Source organism: Cavia porcellus, unplaced genomic scaffold (genome assembly GCF_034190915.1).
Source record: "Cavia porcellus strain 051 isolate PalLab524CR breed Dunkin Hartley unplaced genomic scaffold, mCavPor4.1 scaffold_6, whole genome shotgun sequence".
Classification (NCBI taxonomy): Eukaryota; Metazoa; Chordata; class Mammalia; order Rodentia; family Caviidae; genus Cavia; species Cavia porcellus.
The window spans coordinates 54,693,886-54,714,188 of NW_026947489.1; the positions used below are offsets into that span (position 1 = coordinate 54,693,886).

At 37.8% G+C, this 20,303-nt stretch overlaps 1 protein-coding gene and 1 pseudogene across 1 annotated transcript in view; one reads left to right on the forward strand and one right to left on the reverse strand.

Annotated features, from left to right (window-relative positions):
* Positions 1 to 20,303, forward strand: part of Cntnap2 (contactin associated protein 2) — a 1,917,858-nt gene that overhangs the window by 1,188,904 nt on the left and 708,651 nt on the right. The window contains exon 12 of the mRNA XM_063250667.1: positions 15,094 to 15,213. Coding sequence (XP_063106737.1) covers positions 15,094 to 15,213 — 120 coding nt within the window. The remainder of the gene's footprint in view (positions 1 to 15,093; positions 15,214 to 20,303) is intronic.
* On the reverse strand, positions 12,193 to 12,415 carry LOC111758545 (small nucleolar RNA SNORA73 family; annotated as a pseudogene).

A 20,303-nucleotide genomic window follows, 5' to 3' on the forward strand; every position in this document is an offset into this window, starting at 1 on the left:
AAATGTAAGATCCCAGCCATCTTTTCAGGATCACAGTGTGACTTAAGGGCCCTAGAAACTCTTGCTTTGGTGGGCTTCTTTTTTTTGTGAGAAAATATACACGTGTATCTATATAGGTAGATGCATGGTTTATGAGCCTGTTGGTGCACAGATGAATATAACTGAAGTTGGATCCATTAGTGTCATATCCATTTTCTTCCTGATTTTAAAATAAATGAAGATCAAAATCAATTTTCCTACAAATTGGGACCCTGAAGTCTCAGGAACTGCAGGCACTTATGGCTTGTGTGCTTAATGATCCTCTGACTCTCGTCCAGAAATCTGTCTTCTGGAAGTCAGAATTTCAGCAATATTTTCTGTGACACAATGGTAGCTCTAAAACTTAAAGATAAAACTTAGATAAAGGTGAACATCTTCAACAGGCAATAGTTACATAAACTTTGTGTGTAGTGTGATTATAGTTCAGTAAACAATCACAACCAATCAAACACGACTATGAGTTGTTAGTAACAGTTCTACTGCCACTTCACCAATTTTCCTAAAAACAGGGGCAGTTATATTATGGGTTAGTATGTAGGAATAGGAGCTTCTGGATAATCCTCCTGGTAGTCATCCTGCATGGGTAACTCATGAGGCTGTGGCAGTTGGCATCTCTCCTGGAGCTGGATGGTCACACACCTATGCGTGACTTTTCTTCATCCATCCTTCAGCTGCCTATATATCTCCAGCAAGCAAATCCATATTCTTCCACATGGTAACAGAACTGTTGTCAAGAGCAAAGAAGATTAGCTCAGTGAGCAGCAATGTTTCACACACTGATTCCATATATCGCTAATGCTGCCATAACCAAGACCAGTCTTATAACCAGACTGGGACTCAGTGTGGAAGGAACCACACAAGAGACTACATGTACAGTGGTGTGGTTGTTACTGGAAGATGTGACTTCAAAGTCCTGTCACTGCGTGAAGTTTCATGGACAAATGATTGTGTTTCTTTTGTAAAAATTGGCAAGAAAAGGGGAAACTGGAATTAACTGTATCCCAATAGAAGTCGCCTGCTGTTTAGTAATGGTTTGTATTATTTGTTATTCCTTCATTAAATCTGTATATTAAGTGCCTAGTCTATGTCTGGCATATGTTGAGTTAGGAACACAAGAAAACCAAACCAACGCTTTGGGAGAGACGGGCACTGAAAAACAATCCTATATCTAAAACTGCCTATTTAATTGTTAATAATTCTCATTCTTTGTGGGAATTCTTAAAAAAGCAGTTTGCAAATGTGTGCATTTTACTTTATTTTTGTTCTCATTAAAGCAAAGCATGAAACAGAATCCTTTTTACAGTCAAATGATTTGTGAATATAAAACCTTCAGGCTTATATAAAGCTAAATTACAGGAAAAGCCAATACAAAGACACATTGAGGTGACCACAGCACTGTGAGACTGAAATCTGCCCCATAAGAACTGAAAACGTTTACCCATCTCTCTGCCTAGAAGTGCAGATTGACAAAATCAATTCTTATCCCCTTTTAGTCAAGGATGGTTCAAGAGCATTGAGCTTGCAGTATTTCAGACATCTATATGTATGGAGCCAGTTATGATTCTGAGGCTGACCCTGCTCCAAAACACCAATAAACGTTCCAGGAAAGAAGCAGAAAGAGCTGTATATGTGAGGATCTGGCCAAATCCTAGAAGAAGGAGTTGGTTACCCCAGGGTGGCTGGAGTAAGTAATACAGTTGGAAAGACATAAAGGTGTAGAGGAGAAATGTCTGAATCAGCCCATCACTCTCATCTAACTGAGACTCACTCATTCCTTCCAAAAAACTGACCACCAGAGTGTCACATGCAAGTACATTCTGCCCATCTGTGACAAGGTTCATTATAAAAGATGTGGAATAAACTGCAATAAATGTCATTACAGCTGAATTCAAATCAATGGTCAGTATTGTTCATCTTTTCCTCCAACTTACCTTCAGTTGATATTATAACTGGTTGTTTTCCTGATGTAGTGACCTAGACTTCCAGCTCCAAGAGGTCAAGGTCTTTGTCACATTGTCCTTGCCAAGCCATTGATGTGATGACACATGTCCATTCACCATTGACGCTCAGCACAGGAACATAAACAGGTTTTACATTCAGTACCCCGAGTCAGAGATGTACTCCTAGCTGTCCCCTAGATGGAGAAGCAACCCTATCTCCTCATCATGATCTAGATCAACCACTCCACCACTGTAGAAATTCTTTCCTTTACTTAAAGGCCCACTGGCACTAAGAGCCAAGGCAACCAGGGCATAGAGGCCCGTGTTCAAGTGATTGGACCCATACAGAGTACTTAAGGCACACAGGAAGACCAGTGGTTCCCAGGGTCATCACGCACAGACATCTCCGCTGAAGTCTATGTAAACAGTCATGACAGTGGTGGCTGGAACCGGTGAGGTAAGGGATTTTGAAGAATGTGTCTCATACAGTAACACACGCTCCGTGTGTAGAAACCTACTTTTTCACACTTAATGTTTCTTTCCTTTATCTATTTCTTGTCATCTACACCTGAGACCTAGAGCTTCTCATTTAGACCACATTTGAACTACATTTAAATTATTTGTTAGCATACATTATGTAAGGCAATATCCAATTTTTACTAGAGGATTTAATAGAGGATCTATTTATTGTTGAATAAAATTTTCCTCTTATGAAAATTGCTTCTGATGAGGAAGGAAAAAATAGGATTTTTATAGAAGGATTTAAAAATTTTACTTTATAAAAGAAACTAATACCACAGATGCTTAGCAAATATAACTTTTTTGTCTTCCTCATACCACAGTCAATGGCTTGCAAGTATCACACTCATATAAATTACTCAGCTCTTGTTGTCAGTTTTGAGTTGGTCTCTCTATTTGCCCTTCTCTCCCCGCCCTGCCTTAGAGTTGAGCAGGACATAAAGAAAATGTCAAATTTCATTGAAAACAAAATGAAAAAGAAAAGGGTTGACCCAAAAAGCAAAGCAGACTGTCCAGTTGCAGCTTACCTAAGGACAAAGTAGTCACCAGGAGCACTGGCCAAGCACAAGCTTGTGTGCCAAATAACCATAGCAAGATATCAAATAGTCAATGAGCTCAAAAGTAAAGAAGGAGAAAAGAAATTGTTCAGTAAAAAGAAAAAAAAAATGTCCCCTTAGGAAAAGCAACCATGTTAGAAGAAATCACTAATTTACCGGGAAGTGTTAGGTAACAAGTTATTTTTCATAAAAACAGATTTCCATTTAACTTCTATATGGGTGAGTCACCACTGTGACAGTAGGTAAGGATTATTTTTTTAAATGTATGACGTGTTGGGCATGGTGGTGCACACCTATAAGCACTCAGGTGGCTGAGGCAGGAGGATTCCTGTGGGTTCAAGGCCAGTTTGTACTACATAGTGAATTCAAAGACAGCATCATCTACATAGTGAGACCACGTCTCAAAATTTCTTTTAAAAAGTATTAAATATTAAGACACGCATTACCTAAAAAAAGTATAGGTTCCCCTGTCTTCTTAAAAGGAATTCAAATATACCTTTCTCATAACAACCTTGGTAGTTTACTATCTGGGCCAACTCCTCCACTGGATAACAATGACTATTTTGTTCTACCATTCCATGTGTTATAAGTAGATTTGATAAAGGAAAAAGGACAAAAATGTTTCTGCTATGGTGAAAAAAGTTCAGTGCAGCAATTCCAATGTGCTTACATTCATGCCAGATATTTTGAGATTCCAGAACATCTAAAAATATTATTTTCCTCATTCTCGGCTGTGAAAGAGCTCATAAAGGTGTTGACCTCTCAATCTCTGCTGAATAAGATCATTTGATACACAAACAACTTCAATATTTTTTCTGAGATGGTTTTCATAAGACCTCAAAAGCATCAGTAAGTTTTGTAAGTTACATTTAACAACAGTACGTTTGACTTGTATCACAAAACAAGCCTACATTCATAGAGTCTTCACATCTCATAAGTAGTTAGAAAAGCTGGTCTCCTAGGAACCCTGTATATGGAATCTAAACAAAGTCCTGCTGTAGTTTGTTTTAACAAAGTATCCCAGTTTTTATCCCTTGATAGATAACAGAATCATCTGTATTTAAACCTTATTTCTTCTCTGAGAGAAGACTCTTAAAATCACCAGTCATGCCTTAATTACTTTACCAATGCTTAACTAATAGGCGAAGTACAATAAAGACTTAGTCAAGGTACTCAAATAATTATGGTCTTTTGAGAGATAATAGGAACCATAAACTATTAAGATTATAGGATGTTCTGCCAAGTGAAATTTGAAAGCCATTCATTCCACCAATCCATTTATGTTTTAGATGACAAAATTCATACTCAGAAACAAACAAACAAACAACAAAAGCTGCAAATAAACCCTAATGACATGGATATTAAATGAGAGAACCAAAATGCTCAGTAGGAAATCTGACTCAAGAGATTTCTTCCATCTTGTTCCCCTTTTGCCCCTCACTTGTGACGTTTTTGTCTTGGGGGCTTGAATTACACAGCAATTTAGACACAACCCATCCTGTCATGGGCAACACCCAGTTTTAGCTTCAAGATCCAGTGATGACAATTTTTCCTGTTTTTGTTTTCTTTTGTTTTTTATTTCATTTTATTTTGTTTGTTCGTCCCACTACCTTCAAAAGGATTTACTTGACATTTGAGATTAGTTCTATTGCTTCATTCACTAAATCAGATTTATATTCATCACAGGACAGTTTTAAAGCTGTAAATTAGGCACCAATAAATATTTTATTATTTGAATCACAGATAGTTTTACTCAAATCACTGGTTTGCATTTGGAATTAGGACTTCCTGATCAAAAACAGACGTGATCTTTCAGGAAATTTAGCAGTGCTTTTTCAGCTCAAACCTATTGGAGAATCTCCTCACCTTATTTTTCTTCCTTTACCATGTGTGTCCAACAGACACAAACATAAATGAGAAAAATCTACACTTTCTTCAGGAGATGTTTCGTCAGCACCCTTCCCCAGGACTGTCCTGTATCAATGAAAACTAAACTTACCATCTTGTAGTGATTTCCAAAGAGACAGTTCTAGTGTTGTTGAATGACAGTGTTCAAATCTTGGTGCCACCAGTCGTCTAGGGAGCAAGGGAGCATTTGTTCATGTCTGAACAAATGACAGACCCCTGGGGACTGGCCCTTAAAACAGTTCACTCTCCTTCTCACCAGAAGAAGAAAAGCAGCAGAGTTGGACACAGACATGGTGTTCACAGGGCAAGAGAAAAACTAACAGTTTCAGTAAGTGTTGGCCAACAATAACCATATCTACCCAAATCACAGAGAGATCAAATGGACATCGAGTGAAGCTGTCCATAGCATCCTTGAAAGTGCAGAAGCAGTGCTCAGAGTCCTCCCTGAGGGCCAGGTCTAAGTACCAAGAGGCAGAGATTCTCTAAGTGCAATGAAAACAGACCAAACAACCATGAGTGCATTTCCTGGTCTCCACCCCTCGTCCCTACCACCATCAAAGACCGAGGAGGTCAGTGCAGATTAATAAACTGAGAAGACAGGAACACCAGGAAAAAGCAAAAAGAGAAAATCAAAGAATAATTTGAACTTAATTATTTTACTGAAGATCAGCACTGGACCAACATGACATTCAGAAGGAGCTCTAGGGAAGCTCTAGGGAGCTCTCTCTTCTTCCTTGCAAACCTATTGCAATTTCCTTGTTCCTCCATTGAGACAAAGCCTTTCTGGGTTCCTCAATCAATCTTTTGAAGCTCTAAGTAGTTATTTATATCTTTTTATGGCATATAGTAAGTTGTGTAGAATCTATTGATTAACATGCCTTCCCCATTTAATAGATAGCAAATTCTCCAGCACTAGAGTCATTGCCTAATTTAATTTTTCATTCCTCATGCCAGGGGTACGATTAGTTAGTTGCTAATAACACATTAGTGGTATTTGTACATTGATTAGCAACAAGACAGGGGAAAGGATCTATAGAGTTATGTTTTTGAGGGAGAAAAACAAAAAATGCCAACATATTTTCAATTGGCACTGTTAATCTCATGAGAACTCAGTAAAAATGAAAAACTGGGGCTAGAAATGCAAGAGGAAGGAAATGGAGCAGAGAGACAATGTGTTATGGATTAAGAACTGGTGGTCAATTTAATGCCAGCTGGATTACATCAGCATGGCACTGAGCATAGATGCTCTACCTGAAGAAAGTTGCCAGCATAAATAGACAGATGGAGAAGGAAAAGCAAGACGTTATCGCATTGAGGTGTTGAGGCATTGTGGGTTTTCCTATGAGTTGCTGTTTGAGCCGTTGGTTCTCCTGGAGAAGCTCTGGTCCTCACATCGAGCATTGCTTCCTGGCTCCAGAGGGGAAGATGTGTGCTGTTTGGTCTCCAGGATGAACCCGTCATGCTGCTTCCTGGCATGTACCCGACTGCGCTTATTGTCGGAGGAGCTCAGGGCCTCCATGTTGCTGAAGATGGCTGTGGTGCTTTTCAGGACAGCCCTGGTCTTTGTTGTGAGTGTGACTTCTCAGCTCCAAGCACAGAACCCTCATCCCACTAACACAGCTCCTTCACCCTGCTGGCATAGACTTTCTGGCTTCCACCACTGACTTTTAGGACTTCCCAGCACGGATCCATAAAAGAGACTGGTGTGAGTCCTTTTTGTGGGCTCTGGACCTCCAGTTGGACTTGTGGGAGGCATTGTTATGACCCCTGGGTCTTCATCCGGACTCATGTGGGACATTGCTGTGGGATTCAGGCTCTTGGCTAAATATTCTATGTCTTTAGTGTTGTGGACAGATTTCCTGCATGTTCTTGTGTTAATTCTGGGTGATCATCATAAGACAATATTATCAACTCCATGTCCTGATTCTAGTTGTTTTCTTTACAACCCCTGACTACCACACAATGTAACATTTGAAGAGGTGGTGAATGGTTGGGCAGCTCCACTGCAGTGATCTGTTAAAATATGGCAGCATGACCTCGTAGTATATGCTTTCAGTCTTGAATTATTTTCTCCTTTCTTGTATTTTTCTGTAACCTAAAAATGGTAATGAATATAATTCAAATAGAGTTGTTTAAATTTCAGCATAAACCACAGGGCATTTTTCTTGTCTATAGAGTAAATACCAAAGAATGTAAAAAATGGATGTTGACATTACCAAAGAATAGGGCAATCATAATGACACAGAGACACAGTTCTAGGTTTGTGACTCACCTTGCAGAAGTATGGATTATTTTCTTCAAGGCAGTGCTCTGGAGCCAATGGAAATAACGGAAGGAATAGACATAAACCAAAGGAAGAGGTTAGATGGATATGGGAAAGGGAGAGAGTAGAAAGAATGAAAGTAGCTTTTGCCTAGATTTAGAAACACAATTTTTTTGAATGACTTGTCAAATAAGGGAATTACTAGTTGTGCTCTTTTAATGGGATTTCAAAGCTTTGCCTTTTGAAAAAAAATTAAGCCCTCTCCTCTTCTGCCTTTGAAATTCAGGCAGGTGAGTGAACTCATTAGGGGGCTACAAAGAGTAGCATTTCATACATAAGTTTGATTCAGGAAAGATCATACTGCAATATTTGCATGCAGAACCTCTGTTTCTAAACACACACTCCATCTACCATCAGGATTTGTTGTGTGCCTGTAATGAAACATCAGTTCCTAAGGGAAATAATGTAGTGTATTCAGGGCATTCATTCCAGGTTTAAAAACAAAATCTAAAGAGACAGAGAACATATGAGGTTAATATTCAAGTGTTAATGAGGACTTCGCTATTGTGAAACTTACACGGTGCTAATTAAAAATAATTGCATGGCCTTAGAATTAGGGAGTTTGCATGGTGGAAAGTCCCAAGGTCATCGCTGCCTTTTTGGATTTGCTTCGTTGCAGTGCAAAAACCTCAGCAGTGACCTTCCCAGGAATAATTAGGTTTGAGGAAAGCTGCTTTCTTTCACTTAATTGACTGGAGCGTGATTGAGATGGGAAAGTAGTTTTTTAGTTTCAAGTGAGAAATATCTCTAACCTACAGAGAAACTCATTTCTGAAAGCTAGGGTAAGATCAGAAGGTGGCTTAGTGATTTTAAAAGGATCAGAATAAGGAGGGTCTTGGAGAATCTTCTATACATAAACATCAGTCACCCCAACAGGCCCTACATCAACTATGTTGATGGTATATTCACATTTTCCCGTCAAAGCCTTCTTGCTCATTCAGAGCTAGAACCTTGACAAAACCAATATTGCTTTCAAACCTCATTACTCTGATTCCTACAGCCTGTGTGTGGTAAATCTATGGTCACATATATAAAACAACAGGAAAGTGAGGGATTTCATAAGCCTTTGATAAGCAAAATGCCATGCTACAGTATTTCTTAGCTAGTTATTTTATACTTTTTCCAATTTTCTAACACATCTTCAGAAATGTATGTTTTGCTCCTGAGTGCAATTTGGAAGACCGTTTAGAGTGTTTCAGGGGTAACTTTAATGGACATGTTCATGTGGAACTCGTGTTATGGTTTAAATATAAAATGTCCCTTCAAATTCTTGTATGTTCAGAGATGGGGCTTTTGAAAGATAATTAGATTGTGGGAGCACTATACAGCTAGAAAAATTCACAGCTGAATGTGCTGTTACAGGTGACTGGGGGCAGTGAGCCGCTGCAGGTATTTCTCTTGCCTGGGCACTTGCTTTGTCTCTGCTTCCTGGCTGTCATAAATTGACTTGCTGTGCTCCACCAGCCTCTTCCACCATGCCACTGTGGCCAGCCATGGACTGCATGCTTTGAAATCATGAGCCAAAATAAATTTTAGATGTCAGATATCTTGTGATAGAGATGAAAGATGAGTCGTATGATTTGCGATCAATTTTCCAATATGTTTCATTCATGTCTATTTCTAGTGACCTAGGTGCTTTTCAAATTATTATAGAAAGGATGTGTACCACATGCATCATCGCTCCTCCAGAGTCTGAGTTGCATTGAGTTGGTGAAAGCCTTCCTCGGGTTATTAGCAGCAATGGAGCTTCAGTTTCTTGGGAAGAGCCCTCTTTATGAGATGTTTCCCATGTCATAGTATCCACTCCTTGACTGAAACTTTATTTCTCATTGTATCAGGTCTCAGGCATGGTTTTGCTCTTAAATCCTTTGCTCTTAACCCTTTGCTCTTATCCCACTTCTGGTGTAGTCTTGTAGTTACCTAGGACTACACCTGACATTTTCATTACAATTCTCTTTATTTCCCTTGGCTGGGTTAGGGGTGAGAAGTGGACACACCTGCTCAGTGTCTTGTTGGTGGCCGTGTAATACAGTGGACCATTAAAGTTCAGTACAAATATTTGATTTTGTTCCACTAACATTTTTATTGTTTTACTTAATATTTATTTTATTAGTCAGCAGCACTAGGAACATGTTAAGTACTTATCCTCTAAATACAGTAACCATATTTTTTAATATTGTTTTGATAAACAAAATAATGCCCTTCCACCCTAGGCAATGTCTTTTCCATGGCTGCTGATGATGAGCCTACGTTTTGTCCCTTCTATGGCTAAGGGACTTTACCAGTGATGGACTTTGGCTTGAAAAGATTATCCTGAATTTTCTGAGTCCAATATAATTACAGGGCTGTTAGAGAGAGAGATACCCAGAGACAGACAGAGGGAGATGAGAAGAGACAGAGCTGTGTTAGAAGATGGAAGAATAGGATGATGAGCCAAAGTCTCTACAACTTGGGAGAAGCAAGAGAATAGATTCTCTATGGTCCTCTCAGAAGGACTACAGCTGGAGAGCAGCTGGACTTTAGCCCAGTGAATCTCATTTCAAACCAGTGGCCAGACTGTATCATTAATACTAACTGTGTGATTGTCTCCAGCACTTTATTTTATCATGTTTCAATTCAAGTTGTTAGTTCTAGCAGTCACAGGAAACTAATACAATGGCAGCTTCCCATGGGACATAATGATGTCACAAAGATAATATCCATCGTTTAATGAACATGTGTAAGATACTTGGGATTTGTCTCTTGCTGGTTTCCACATCTGTGAAATTCAACGTGATGTCTCAGTAGCAGTATTTCTGAACAGCTAAGAATGGTTTAAGAATATATAGAATACAGTATATAAGATCTCTAATTTGAGAGTTAGAGTTGCAAAAGACACATGACTTCCCCAATAAATCCATGAGCTCCATGAATTTGTTTTCCACCTGCCCCCATTACCTTTCTTTCTTCAGCAGAGTCCTAACACTGGCCACTGACAATGCTTCTGACCCTTCTCCTTCTGCAGTGGCTACTGCCTGAGCTCCTGAGCTCTGTTGTTTCCTGACATTGGTGTGTAGAAATCACACAACTTGAGCAGAATTCTACTGGGCCAGAGTTAACTGGCTGAGTCCTACAAAGTCAAAATTTGCATTATATTGACAGAAGTCACCCAGTCTCAGAAAGATAGACACTGCATGTTCTTTAATATTGGGAGTCATAAAACAAAAAAAGATGACAGAAAAGTACAAGGCAAACCACTTTTAGACTAGAGTAAGAGAATAAGGAGAGAAGGAAGAGCAAGAATGGGTTGTGGGGTAAGTAATAGAATATGATCAAAATACATTTGCACGTTAAAATCTTCCCAAAATGATGTAAAGCCTGGTTGGAGGGTGGGGCCAGAAGGTAACAGGGAGTGATTAAAGTACATTTTGTGCATGTATAGATCTTCCCAAATTAAACCCATTAATCTGTACAACCAATATACACTAAAAATGTGGGAAAGATTTGCATTAGCTCATTCTGAGCCTAATCATTCAAATATATGTAATACATTTTAGGTTAAAAAGAATATGATTTCATTTAATATTCACAATACTTTCGAGAGCAGGGATTATTGCCTCATCATACAGTACAGGAAACTAAAGGTTCAGCAGAGTTTCTGGGTCGTAAATGACAGAAAGGTGAATTGAGCTCAAATATCTTAATTCCTTATTGTGGATGTAAAACTAATGCAATATCACTAGATCACAGCTGGTCTTTCCATTTTACATCAGTGTTACGAATGTAGAGACACAGTTTTAAAAGAACATTTTAATGATAAAAAAACAAGTGGACATTATAAAGTATTACAGAGAATACAGAGAAGTGTGAAAGGTTTAAATCACCCATACTTGTGCAACTCAAAAATAATCATTTTGATGGATTTCCTTCCAAACATTTTTATGTGCATCTATGTGAGTATACATAGTTTAACACTGTATTTTCTATTTAGAATTTTGTATCTTCTTGTTTTTTTTTATATGAAGTGAAACAAAGTAGCATTCCAACCATACTATATTCAAAATTTTACTGTGCTGCCATTGAGTTTCCTATTTTTTTTCCTGTTAAATATAAATAATAACAAGTGTACTCTTGTTGAGGTTACTCTTTTTTTCAGGATTACAATTAGGTGTCTCAAAACGTAGGCTCAGCAGCAGCAGCACTAGCATCATATAGGAGCCTGTTCTGACTGTAAATTCCCCACAGAGTCACTCCCTTGGAAGGGAATGAAACCAAAGATTCCCCTTTTAACAAGCTCTCCAGGTAATTCTCTCACATGCCAAAGTTTGGAATGAAGTATCTTACATCAATGAGTGTTCTTGAGGCAAGAGCAACCTGACTGATGTAGTCTAAAGACCAACAGAATGATTGTTCGAACTGGAAGAAAAAGTATAGTGAGATTCTTGATTACCAAACTTACCCACACCCATATTCCTCTAGCAAATACCACCAATCAGCTCCTGGAATGAAGGTCTTAAAATGTCTACACATTTACCTAGAAATACAGTAACAGTCATAGACTGATCAGTCAGTCAGCCTTGAATATGCATATGCTTTTTCTGGTTTAGTCATCCAAAAATCCTCGTGTCAAAATCAGAACAGGACAATAAACAGGAGAACTTACAACTTAGTTTGATTATCTTTTTAAACATCTACCATGTCAGATCCTATGGAGGAGAAAAGAAAAATATTTTATGGACTCCACCCTCATGAGGATTCATTGTTCTACTAGGAAACAGTTTACAAAGACTAAATTCAATAAACATCAATCAACCAAATTCTAAACTAGCAATAATAACGTGTTAGAATGCATGACATAAATGTGAGTATCCTGAGCTGTACAACAAGATAGACATATGAGTTAAGGAGAAATTACTTTATTTTTTTACAATGTTTCCTGCATGGTTTATCTCCTCAGTCACTGCCCAAAGGACTCTGAAAAGTTGTAGGAATATGCAGGTGCAGACACAAGGCCCAGCTTCTTCTCCAACATTGTGGAAAGGGACTGTACATCATGAGGCAGAGAGAAATTCCTTTAAAAAGAGAGATTTTTTGTAATTCCAGCATTCTGAGAGGCTGAGGCAGAAGAACCAGATTTGAGCCCAGCTTGGGCCACTTAGTGACTCAGCAAAACTCTGCCTCAAAATAAAGAATGAAAACAAAAGGTAAGGCAAGGGAGATGTTGAGAATGTAGCTAAACACAAATAAAGAGGAGGAATTTAATTCATAGAGTGATAATAAAATGCCATCTATTAAAAGTTTGCCATGAACTAGGCACTACGTCAAACAATCAATGTAGATTGTTCTTCCAGTGGTCATAATTGAACCCTGCTTAGCCTTATGCAGTAGATAACAGTCCACTATAATATACTGATTGTACTTCTTTTCCAGATGAAGCTAAAGCAGATGATGCTCTTTTGCCCATGTTATTCATAAATAGTACAGTGTGGAGTTCTAACTCTGACCCAACTCTGTCTGCAGAACCCTGTCTGTTCTCATGTTTGTTCTGTGGATGACTCTGATTTCAAAGTTGTGCAGACTGAGACAAAGGCTTATCCAAGGTGAAAGATAAGGCAACCCAGGTAGGATGAGCATGACCTCCATAAGTGGGTCTGGGGCAAATATAGTGGAGCAGGGCAAAGGGTCGATATTGGTAGGGCACTACAGTGAAGAAAGACTGAAAATTCCTGCATGCATAGATGATGATTTGTGTTACAGAGTCATAAACAACTGAAGAAATATGACACAATTTTGAACACAATGCAAGTGTTATTTTAAGATTATGATAACATAAATTTAAAAGCATACTTTGGTGAGAAGAGATAGAAGGATCCATTAATATAGTGACTGTTGTAAATCAGATAAGGATAAAGACTGGACAAAAACAGATGAGAATAGTTAATTATTAATTAGCAGAAAAAGAAAGTTGAAAAGCTTTAATGGCTGATGGAGCATGGGGACTAGAGGAAATCTTTATAGAAGCCTGACTTCTTAAATTACTTTGAACTACACATGAAAATGATAATAACTTGAAGTATGCTGTCAATAGCTACCTAATAGGTAAGTTATTTTTCAGAGATTATGAATTTAGTTCATTATTAACTCTTCCTTATTCCTCACCACTAACATGGAGTTTGTCTCCATGTCCTGATGATCTTAAAAACATTCAGGTTCCCATCTACTTTACACTTCATGCTGCTTTGGTTCAAGTTTAGTCATCTTCCAACTGGCTATGGTGGTAACAGCCCAATGTGATTTTACCATGTGAATCACTTAATCACGTACCTAAAATCTACTGTTTCACCATGTGAATTTTTTTTCTAAAGCCTACATTTGATTATGGAATCCAAAAGTTTGCATGGTATGGTGATCAAGATTAAAGGAAGTATAGTTTATTATTGAAGTTAGACACTGAGGAGATTAAAAGTGGACCTACTGGTTATTAAAAAAGGGACCAAGAAAAGCCTAGCTCTGCTTACGTTTCTAACCACATTCTCTCCAGTAGCACTTCATGCATAAGCAATGCCTACATAGTGAACAAACCCGTCCCCAAAGGTCATGTATCTGGGTTCTACGTGGCTAGATTTGCAGAGCTTGATCTGTGTAATGCTTTACAAGCACTTGGTAACTATTTGCAGAAGAAAGAGAGCAAGAGAGGAATGCATAAATCAAAGAATTTGACATATGTTTTATTCGAGTGTGTTTTATTGCTGTTAAAGTGAAATAGATTTAAAGGTCTAACATCCTTGAAGAGAGGAAGCTGCAAAAAGTTCAAAGGAGGCAGAGAGGACTTGGTAGAATAAAAGTTAGAAGAAATGGGACAGGTCTCAGACTGGACTCCCTGCTTCGTAACCTAACACTCAGCAGATTCCACATGTATGACTCAAGTGTACTTTAGAAAAAGGCTCCGTTACATGTGGATCAGGTAGACAGACTTTCACCAGAAATAGTTATTCACATTGTGAAGGTATCTTTCATAGTCTTCATAAATATCAGTGCAGAACTGTTGGGGAAAGGAGTTTTTATAGCATTATTTTAGACAGTCTTACTACAAAGGAGATATGTAAATTTTTATTCTGCACTTTTGAAAACAGAAGTGCAGAAGTTCTTCATTAAGATAATCTGTCAGAGGCATAGGAACAAAAATGAAAGTAACGAAAAAGAACCTATAATTTAATTACAGAGGTGTTGGCTTTTTCAACAAGGTTGGATGCAATTAAAGTACCTGTAACAAATAAAATCAGGAAAATTTCTGAGATAATACACTGGGTTTTTTTCTGAGATAATACATTAAAAAGCACATATTATATTATATTTATACTTATTATTAACTATGTTAATGTGTGTGTGAAATAGAGACAGAAAGAAAATTTTCTTCCACCTCTTGAGACCTCACCAAAGCAACCAGTATTTATGACCTTTCAAAATAAAGCCCCTTAAATTAAAGAGATGATAGCTATCAATTGCTATAAATTAAATACATTTCCATGATCATGAGCCTCCTTAAGACAAGAATTATGTTTATTTAACAATTTATCGATTGTTTTATTTTAGTTCTTTTCCTACTATAAAGCCATATCAGGAGCTTATTATCTTTGTTAGGTCAGAAATACCTAAAAAGAAAAAAAAAAAAAAACCAGCCATGGATTTAAATTTAGAGAAAAAACATGTTCACTCAAACAGGAGGAGGTGCCAACAGCAGTGGCCTGTGGGCTGGCTGTGTTCCTAGGGTGCTGGTCTGGGGAGCTATTGGTTTCCGGCTGTGTTCACACAGGATATCTCTTTCCAGCTATCTATGAGCCCTCCTGTGAAGCATACAAACACCTGGGCCAGACATCCAATTACTACTGGATAGATCCTGATGGCAGTGGACCGCTGGGGCCTCTGAAAGTTTACTGCAACATGACAGGTAACTATGTCATATTTATGTTTTATGAATGGCTTTCTATATGTGCAGAAAAAATGGCTCCAAGGGTGGCTTATTTCTTCAACACTATATTCTTATCACAACATCTAATAAGTTGTGTGTTGCTGGATTTTTTAACAAAAATGATGAAACATATTTCTAAAGGGATACAAACTGCAATGTGGGACACTGTGTTTTTTTTAAAAGTCTGACTTTCACTTGAACAATTAGCCTTTAGCACATAAAAGAATTCATATTTAAAAGTCTAAGTCTCCAGGAAGAATAAAACAATCTACCCCTACTACCTAGATGGGGAGATTTTGTGTTTCTGCTCAGGTATTTCTCTACCATTGCTAGGGGAAGCTTCTGGACTATTCCAGAATAGTCCAGGTTTTCCTCTCTATCTCATGGTTATAGAAAAAGCTTGTCTGTGTACTGACATCCTTTTTTGTAATAGCAAAGGTGATCTGAAACTTTCATGAAATTGTGTAGGGAAGAGAACTTTGTTTTTTTTTTTAATTCCATATTAAATTTCAGAGATATAAAATGAGACTGTAGGTCCTTCAGCAGAAGAGGTAGATTGCACAAATCTCTAAGTTAAGGGCAAATTTGCCATCAGATACATGGCAACATCTTTCCCTCTAAAACTCTAGAAAAGGGTCTGAGATATGCAGTATTTACTGTTTCAAAACAGGACCAGCATTCAGAGTGAAGTGCTGAGGCAGAGGATGCTGAGGATAATGAAACAGGATTCTATTGATAACGGCTGCCACATGTGACTGCTTGCCCCTGGTCTGGAACCACCAGTTCTTTATTCGGGTTTGCATCTTGGATCCACCAGTCCTCAAATGTGTAATTTTGGGTGCCTTAGTTAACCCAATAGACCTCAATATCTTTAGTTTAAAATGGTTTAGAAATAACACTATCTTCATAGCACTATTGTATGAAAAAATAATATAACCACAGATGAATCTTAGCATATTGGCTAACACATAGTAAAATTTCAGTAAAGATTTCAGATATTATTATTATTATTATTATTATTATTGTTATTAATTTTGCAAGATGTCATGAGTTTAGACACTTGGCCATATCTCTCAGGAAGGATTCAACGTGAAATCACTTTGAAGCCAGTGTTTCTTAAATCTAGCTGTGCTTTGTAATCATTTGTACAAATTTTGTTTTATTGTTCCCATTTTATATGAACTTTTTGGTTACACCTCTGCAGAACTGGGTTCAGTAGTGCTCACGTGCAAATAAGATTGTACAACTACAATTAAAGATGTTAAGCAGCATGGTGGGCACGCAGGCCAGGCCAGGCCCTGCACGCAGGCCAGAGAGCCCTCAGTTTAACCAGGAAGTTGGACATGATACAGACATGAAGCGGCACAGATGAGGGCATGAGAAGAGTGTGTACAACATGCAGTCATGATGGTAGCTTGGGAACTGAAATCCCTGCATGTCCACCCATGCTAATGAGTCTACAAGTGCACCAGAGACAGAATCCATATCCCAGAGATTTGGCCTAAGCTCTCTCTGATGGATGCTGCACTTGGCAGTATTTCAAAATCTTTTTTTGTTGTTGTTGACCTTCATTTTAATCTTACTAGACCTGAAGTATAATCTACCAAATTTAGTTTAATTTACAAAATCTTGACGTTAGTTTCTCCAGATATACATAAATTTATGTCTTCATTGAAGTCTACTATTAGGCTCCAAGGAAATCAGGGCATGCCGATAGACAGTTAACAATTTAGTAGTTTTCCTATGTTCATCACAGGAAAAATTAGAAAAATAAACCATGATATTTACAATCCCTTATTTTAAGGACACATGCAATTGCATGCTGGTGTACTTTTGGAAGAGCTTACCCTTCTGGAATGGAACCTTTTACTCAATAAGATAGATCCATTTTGTTATGGTTTGTGTCTGGATGTTCAATCCTCATGCAGTCATGGGTGTTGTGATTTTCAGAGTTGGATGAATCTAGAGTGTGTGATTGAATCACTGTCTAGTGCTGGGATTATGAGTGTGAGTGCTACACTCACCCAAAGGCTGGTAGCCTACAATATAAGAGGCAGACAGCGTCTTCTCTTGTTCCTCCATTTTTGTTCATGTGCTGTTGCTGCCACGATGAACTGTTGCCCTCTGCCATCTGCCACCATGCCTTGGAGCCAGTTAACACAAACCTCCACAAATTGTAAGCTAAATAAACTTTTCTTTCCTTAATTTTGGGCATCAGGTATTTTTGTCTCAGCAAGAGAGAAAGGTAAGTAACCCACGTATGTAGTGATATCTTCCTTATAGATTGTGTCTATAGTGTAGCCCTATAGACTAGTGTAGCCCGGTAGCCCTTCTTGTCTAGACAAGAAGGGTCCATCTGTTCAAGAAGTTATGAGAATGATGTGTACGAGGACCCTTGAAAAATCTTGCCTGTTGACCAGCAAGTGTATTTTAGCTCTTAGCTAATCTTTCTTGTTTCTGGGAACAGTATGGACTTACAATCATCAACAGAGTATGATACTGCCAAACTTGACTTGACCTAAGTGCTTTGTAGTAAAGAGGAGAAAATAATAGCCTACAATATTTTTTAAGTATTGAAGATTAAACCCTCAGCCTCTGCACTGAGCTACTTCCCTAGGCCTCTTGTTCTTGTTAAGCTATTAAATTGTTTCCCAGGCTCAGGCAATAAATCATGATTTTCCTGCCTTAGCCTCCTAGAGTGCTATGATTTCAAACATGCAACATCAAGACCAACATCTAGAAAGTTTTGATATGTTACTATGTCATAAGAAATTATATATGCACCCAAAACCTAAAGGAAAATAGAAGATAAAGGAGTCTTATAAATTAATGCTTCAATGCATGAAAGAGATTGGTTCATATTAAGGAACTGAAATGCAAGTGGCTGGAGAACAGAGAGCCTAAGCATGGAAAAGTGGCAAAATGTGCAGGGTCAGAGTAGCCCAGCAGTGAGGGTTGCAGGGAAGAAAAAAGAACATTGGTTTTTATTGTTTCAGTTATTTTTCAACTGCAGTGGGTAGGAATCCAGTGAGACATTTTGAGCAGGAAAATGAGAAGACTTTGAGCACATTTAAAATGGATACTTGGTGTGTTATTTGAGGCAGAGTAAAAGTTTGGGGCCATTTTTGAAGTTATTGTAAAAATAGAAGGCAGAGATGAGGCATCTGTGGACCAGCATGGTGTCAGTTTAAGTGATGAGAGGTACATCACCCTTAGACCTATTTTAAAAGTAGAATTGAGAGGACTGGCAAAAGACTGAATCAGAATGGTTCAAGACAGACAGTAATCAATCATAAATCCCAAATATATGGATTAAAAACTTGGTGACTTGCAGTCCTATGAAGGATATGTGGAAAAGTAAAAAGAAAACAGATTTAGAGGAAGCTAAACAGTTGAGTTTTGACCTAGTTAAATGTGAAGTGCTATATATATCTAAATCGAGAAGCAGACTTTGCTGTTGGATAAGCTCCAAAAGCCTATTTGGATTGGAGCCAGAAATGGGTTAATTGTTAGTCTATGAATACATGAGAATCAGTAATATCTTTGGGGCATGATGTAAACATAGAAAATGCATCTTAGGAATGAGCTTTTATACAGTAAGTAGAGATCCAGCTTCCTGTGATGAAATATTGAGAGCAGTGAGAGGAGAGTATTGAAATCATTTGGGACAAGTATGTAACCTATGTGGATGTTGTAATGACTGCTGGGGTCCTGGAGAATGATTTAAAAAGTGTTCAAGGATGTACAGCCACTGTGAATCAATGAAAAAGTATTTCCTGGGTGCAGTGGGATTACCAGAAGTATGGTAAATTGTAGCAGCTAGGACGCAGGGAATGTGGCATAGTCATAAGTTATGAGCTATCTAAGGAGTCTGGGTAGACATACTGGGGAACCATAGATGGAGCCACATATCTTGGAAAATATGGATTCTCTAAGTGATAGAGAAATTCAAGTTCTGCACAGCTAACATTGAGGAGAAAATATTTTTACTCAGTCATTTGGAGAAGAATTCACATCCTGTGAAAATCAAAATCTTGTTTCCTGCTACACCTTAGAATATATTATAAAATGTAGTATTGTTACTCTGGCTTTCCTTCTCCTTTCCTATCTTCTCTTTGAAAATTTGGTACCATAATTTTTTAAATTTTATTTTAAAGAGAATAAAACCAAACAAAATAAAACAGAATGAAGTCAAGTAAAACAAGACAGTGAAAGTGATATAGGACCTCAAAGCACGATAATAGGAAATCAACAATGACTGCCATAATACTTCTTGTTATCTCCCAAACTGCTGTCCATACCCTCAGACATACTGCAATCAAACAAAACAGAACAGAATAAAACCAATTTAAACAGAGCATTGAATGAGACAAAACAATAAAATGGAACAAAACATAACAATGAGAACAATATTGGATTTCAAAGACAAACAGAAAGAAACCCCATGTTTGCTATATTGCCTATTGCTATTCTCTAAATAGGTGCTCAGACTCTAGGCCTGCAAAGTCAATCAAACAATGCTAGCATTAAATTGTTTTGTACCTCAGTTGCTAACAACTCAGCCTGAGGTCCTCTGAATTAGCTGGTTGCTTACTGGGGGAGGGGTGTTGATAGTACCTTAAATAGTTATACTACCTCAAAATTGCAGCATACACCCCTTTTAATTGTACAATATTTTCTAGTATTTTAATTTTGCATTTCTATTTTCTTTAGATATCTACCAGCATTCTCTCTATAGAAACCTTGAACTTTGGTATTTCAAGCTTCCTTTACTTCCTCTTGCCCAATGAATAATAATAATAAATATAGTCAGTTCCTTAGAACCTCGCTGCCTATCCCTAAACTAAAAATAGTACTTTTCTTAATAGTCTGTCCTCTAATTTGTGTCCTCTATAACTCTTTTGCATTCATATTTAATTTTCTTAAAATTTGAATAAGCAACTGTGCTTTAGTGAGTGGAGTTTAAAGTCCAGATAAAGAAAACCTCTTGCATTCTTCCCAGCAATGGTTTTTAGTTTTCTCAGAAAGCCATTAAGTTTGTTTACATAATTTGTGCTTTATAAAGCCTT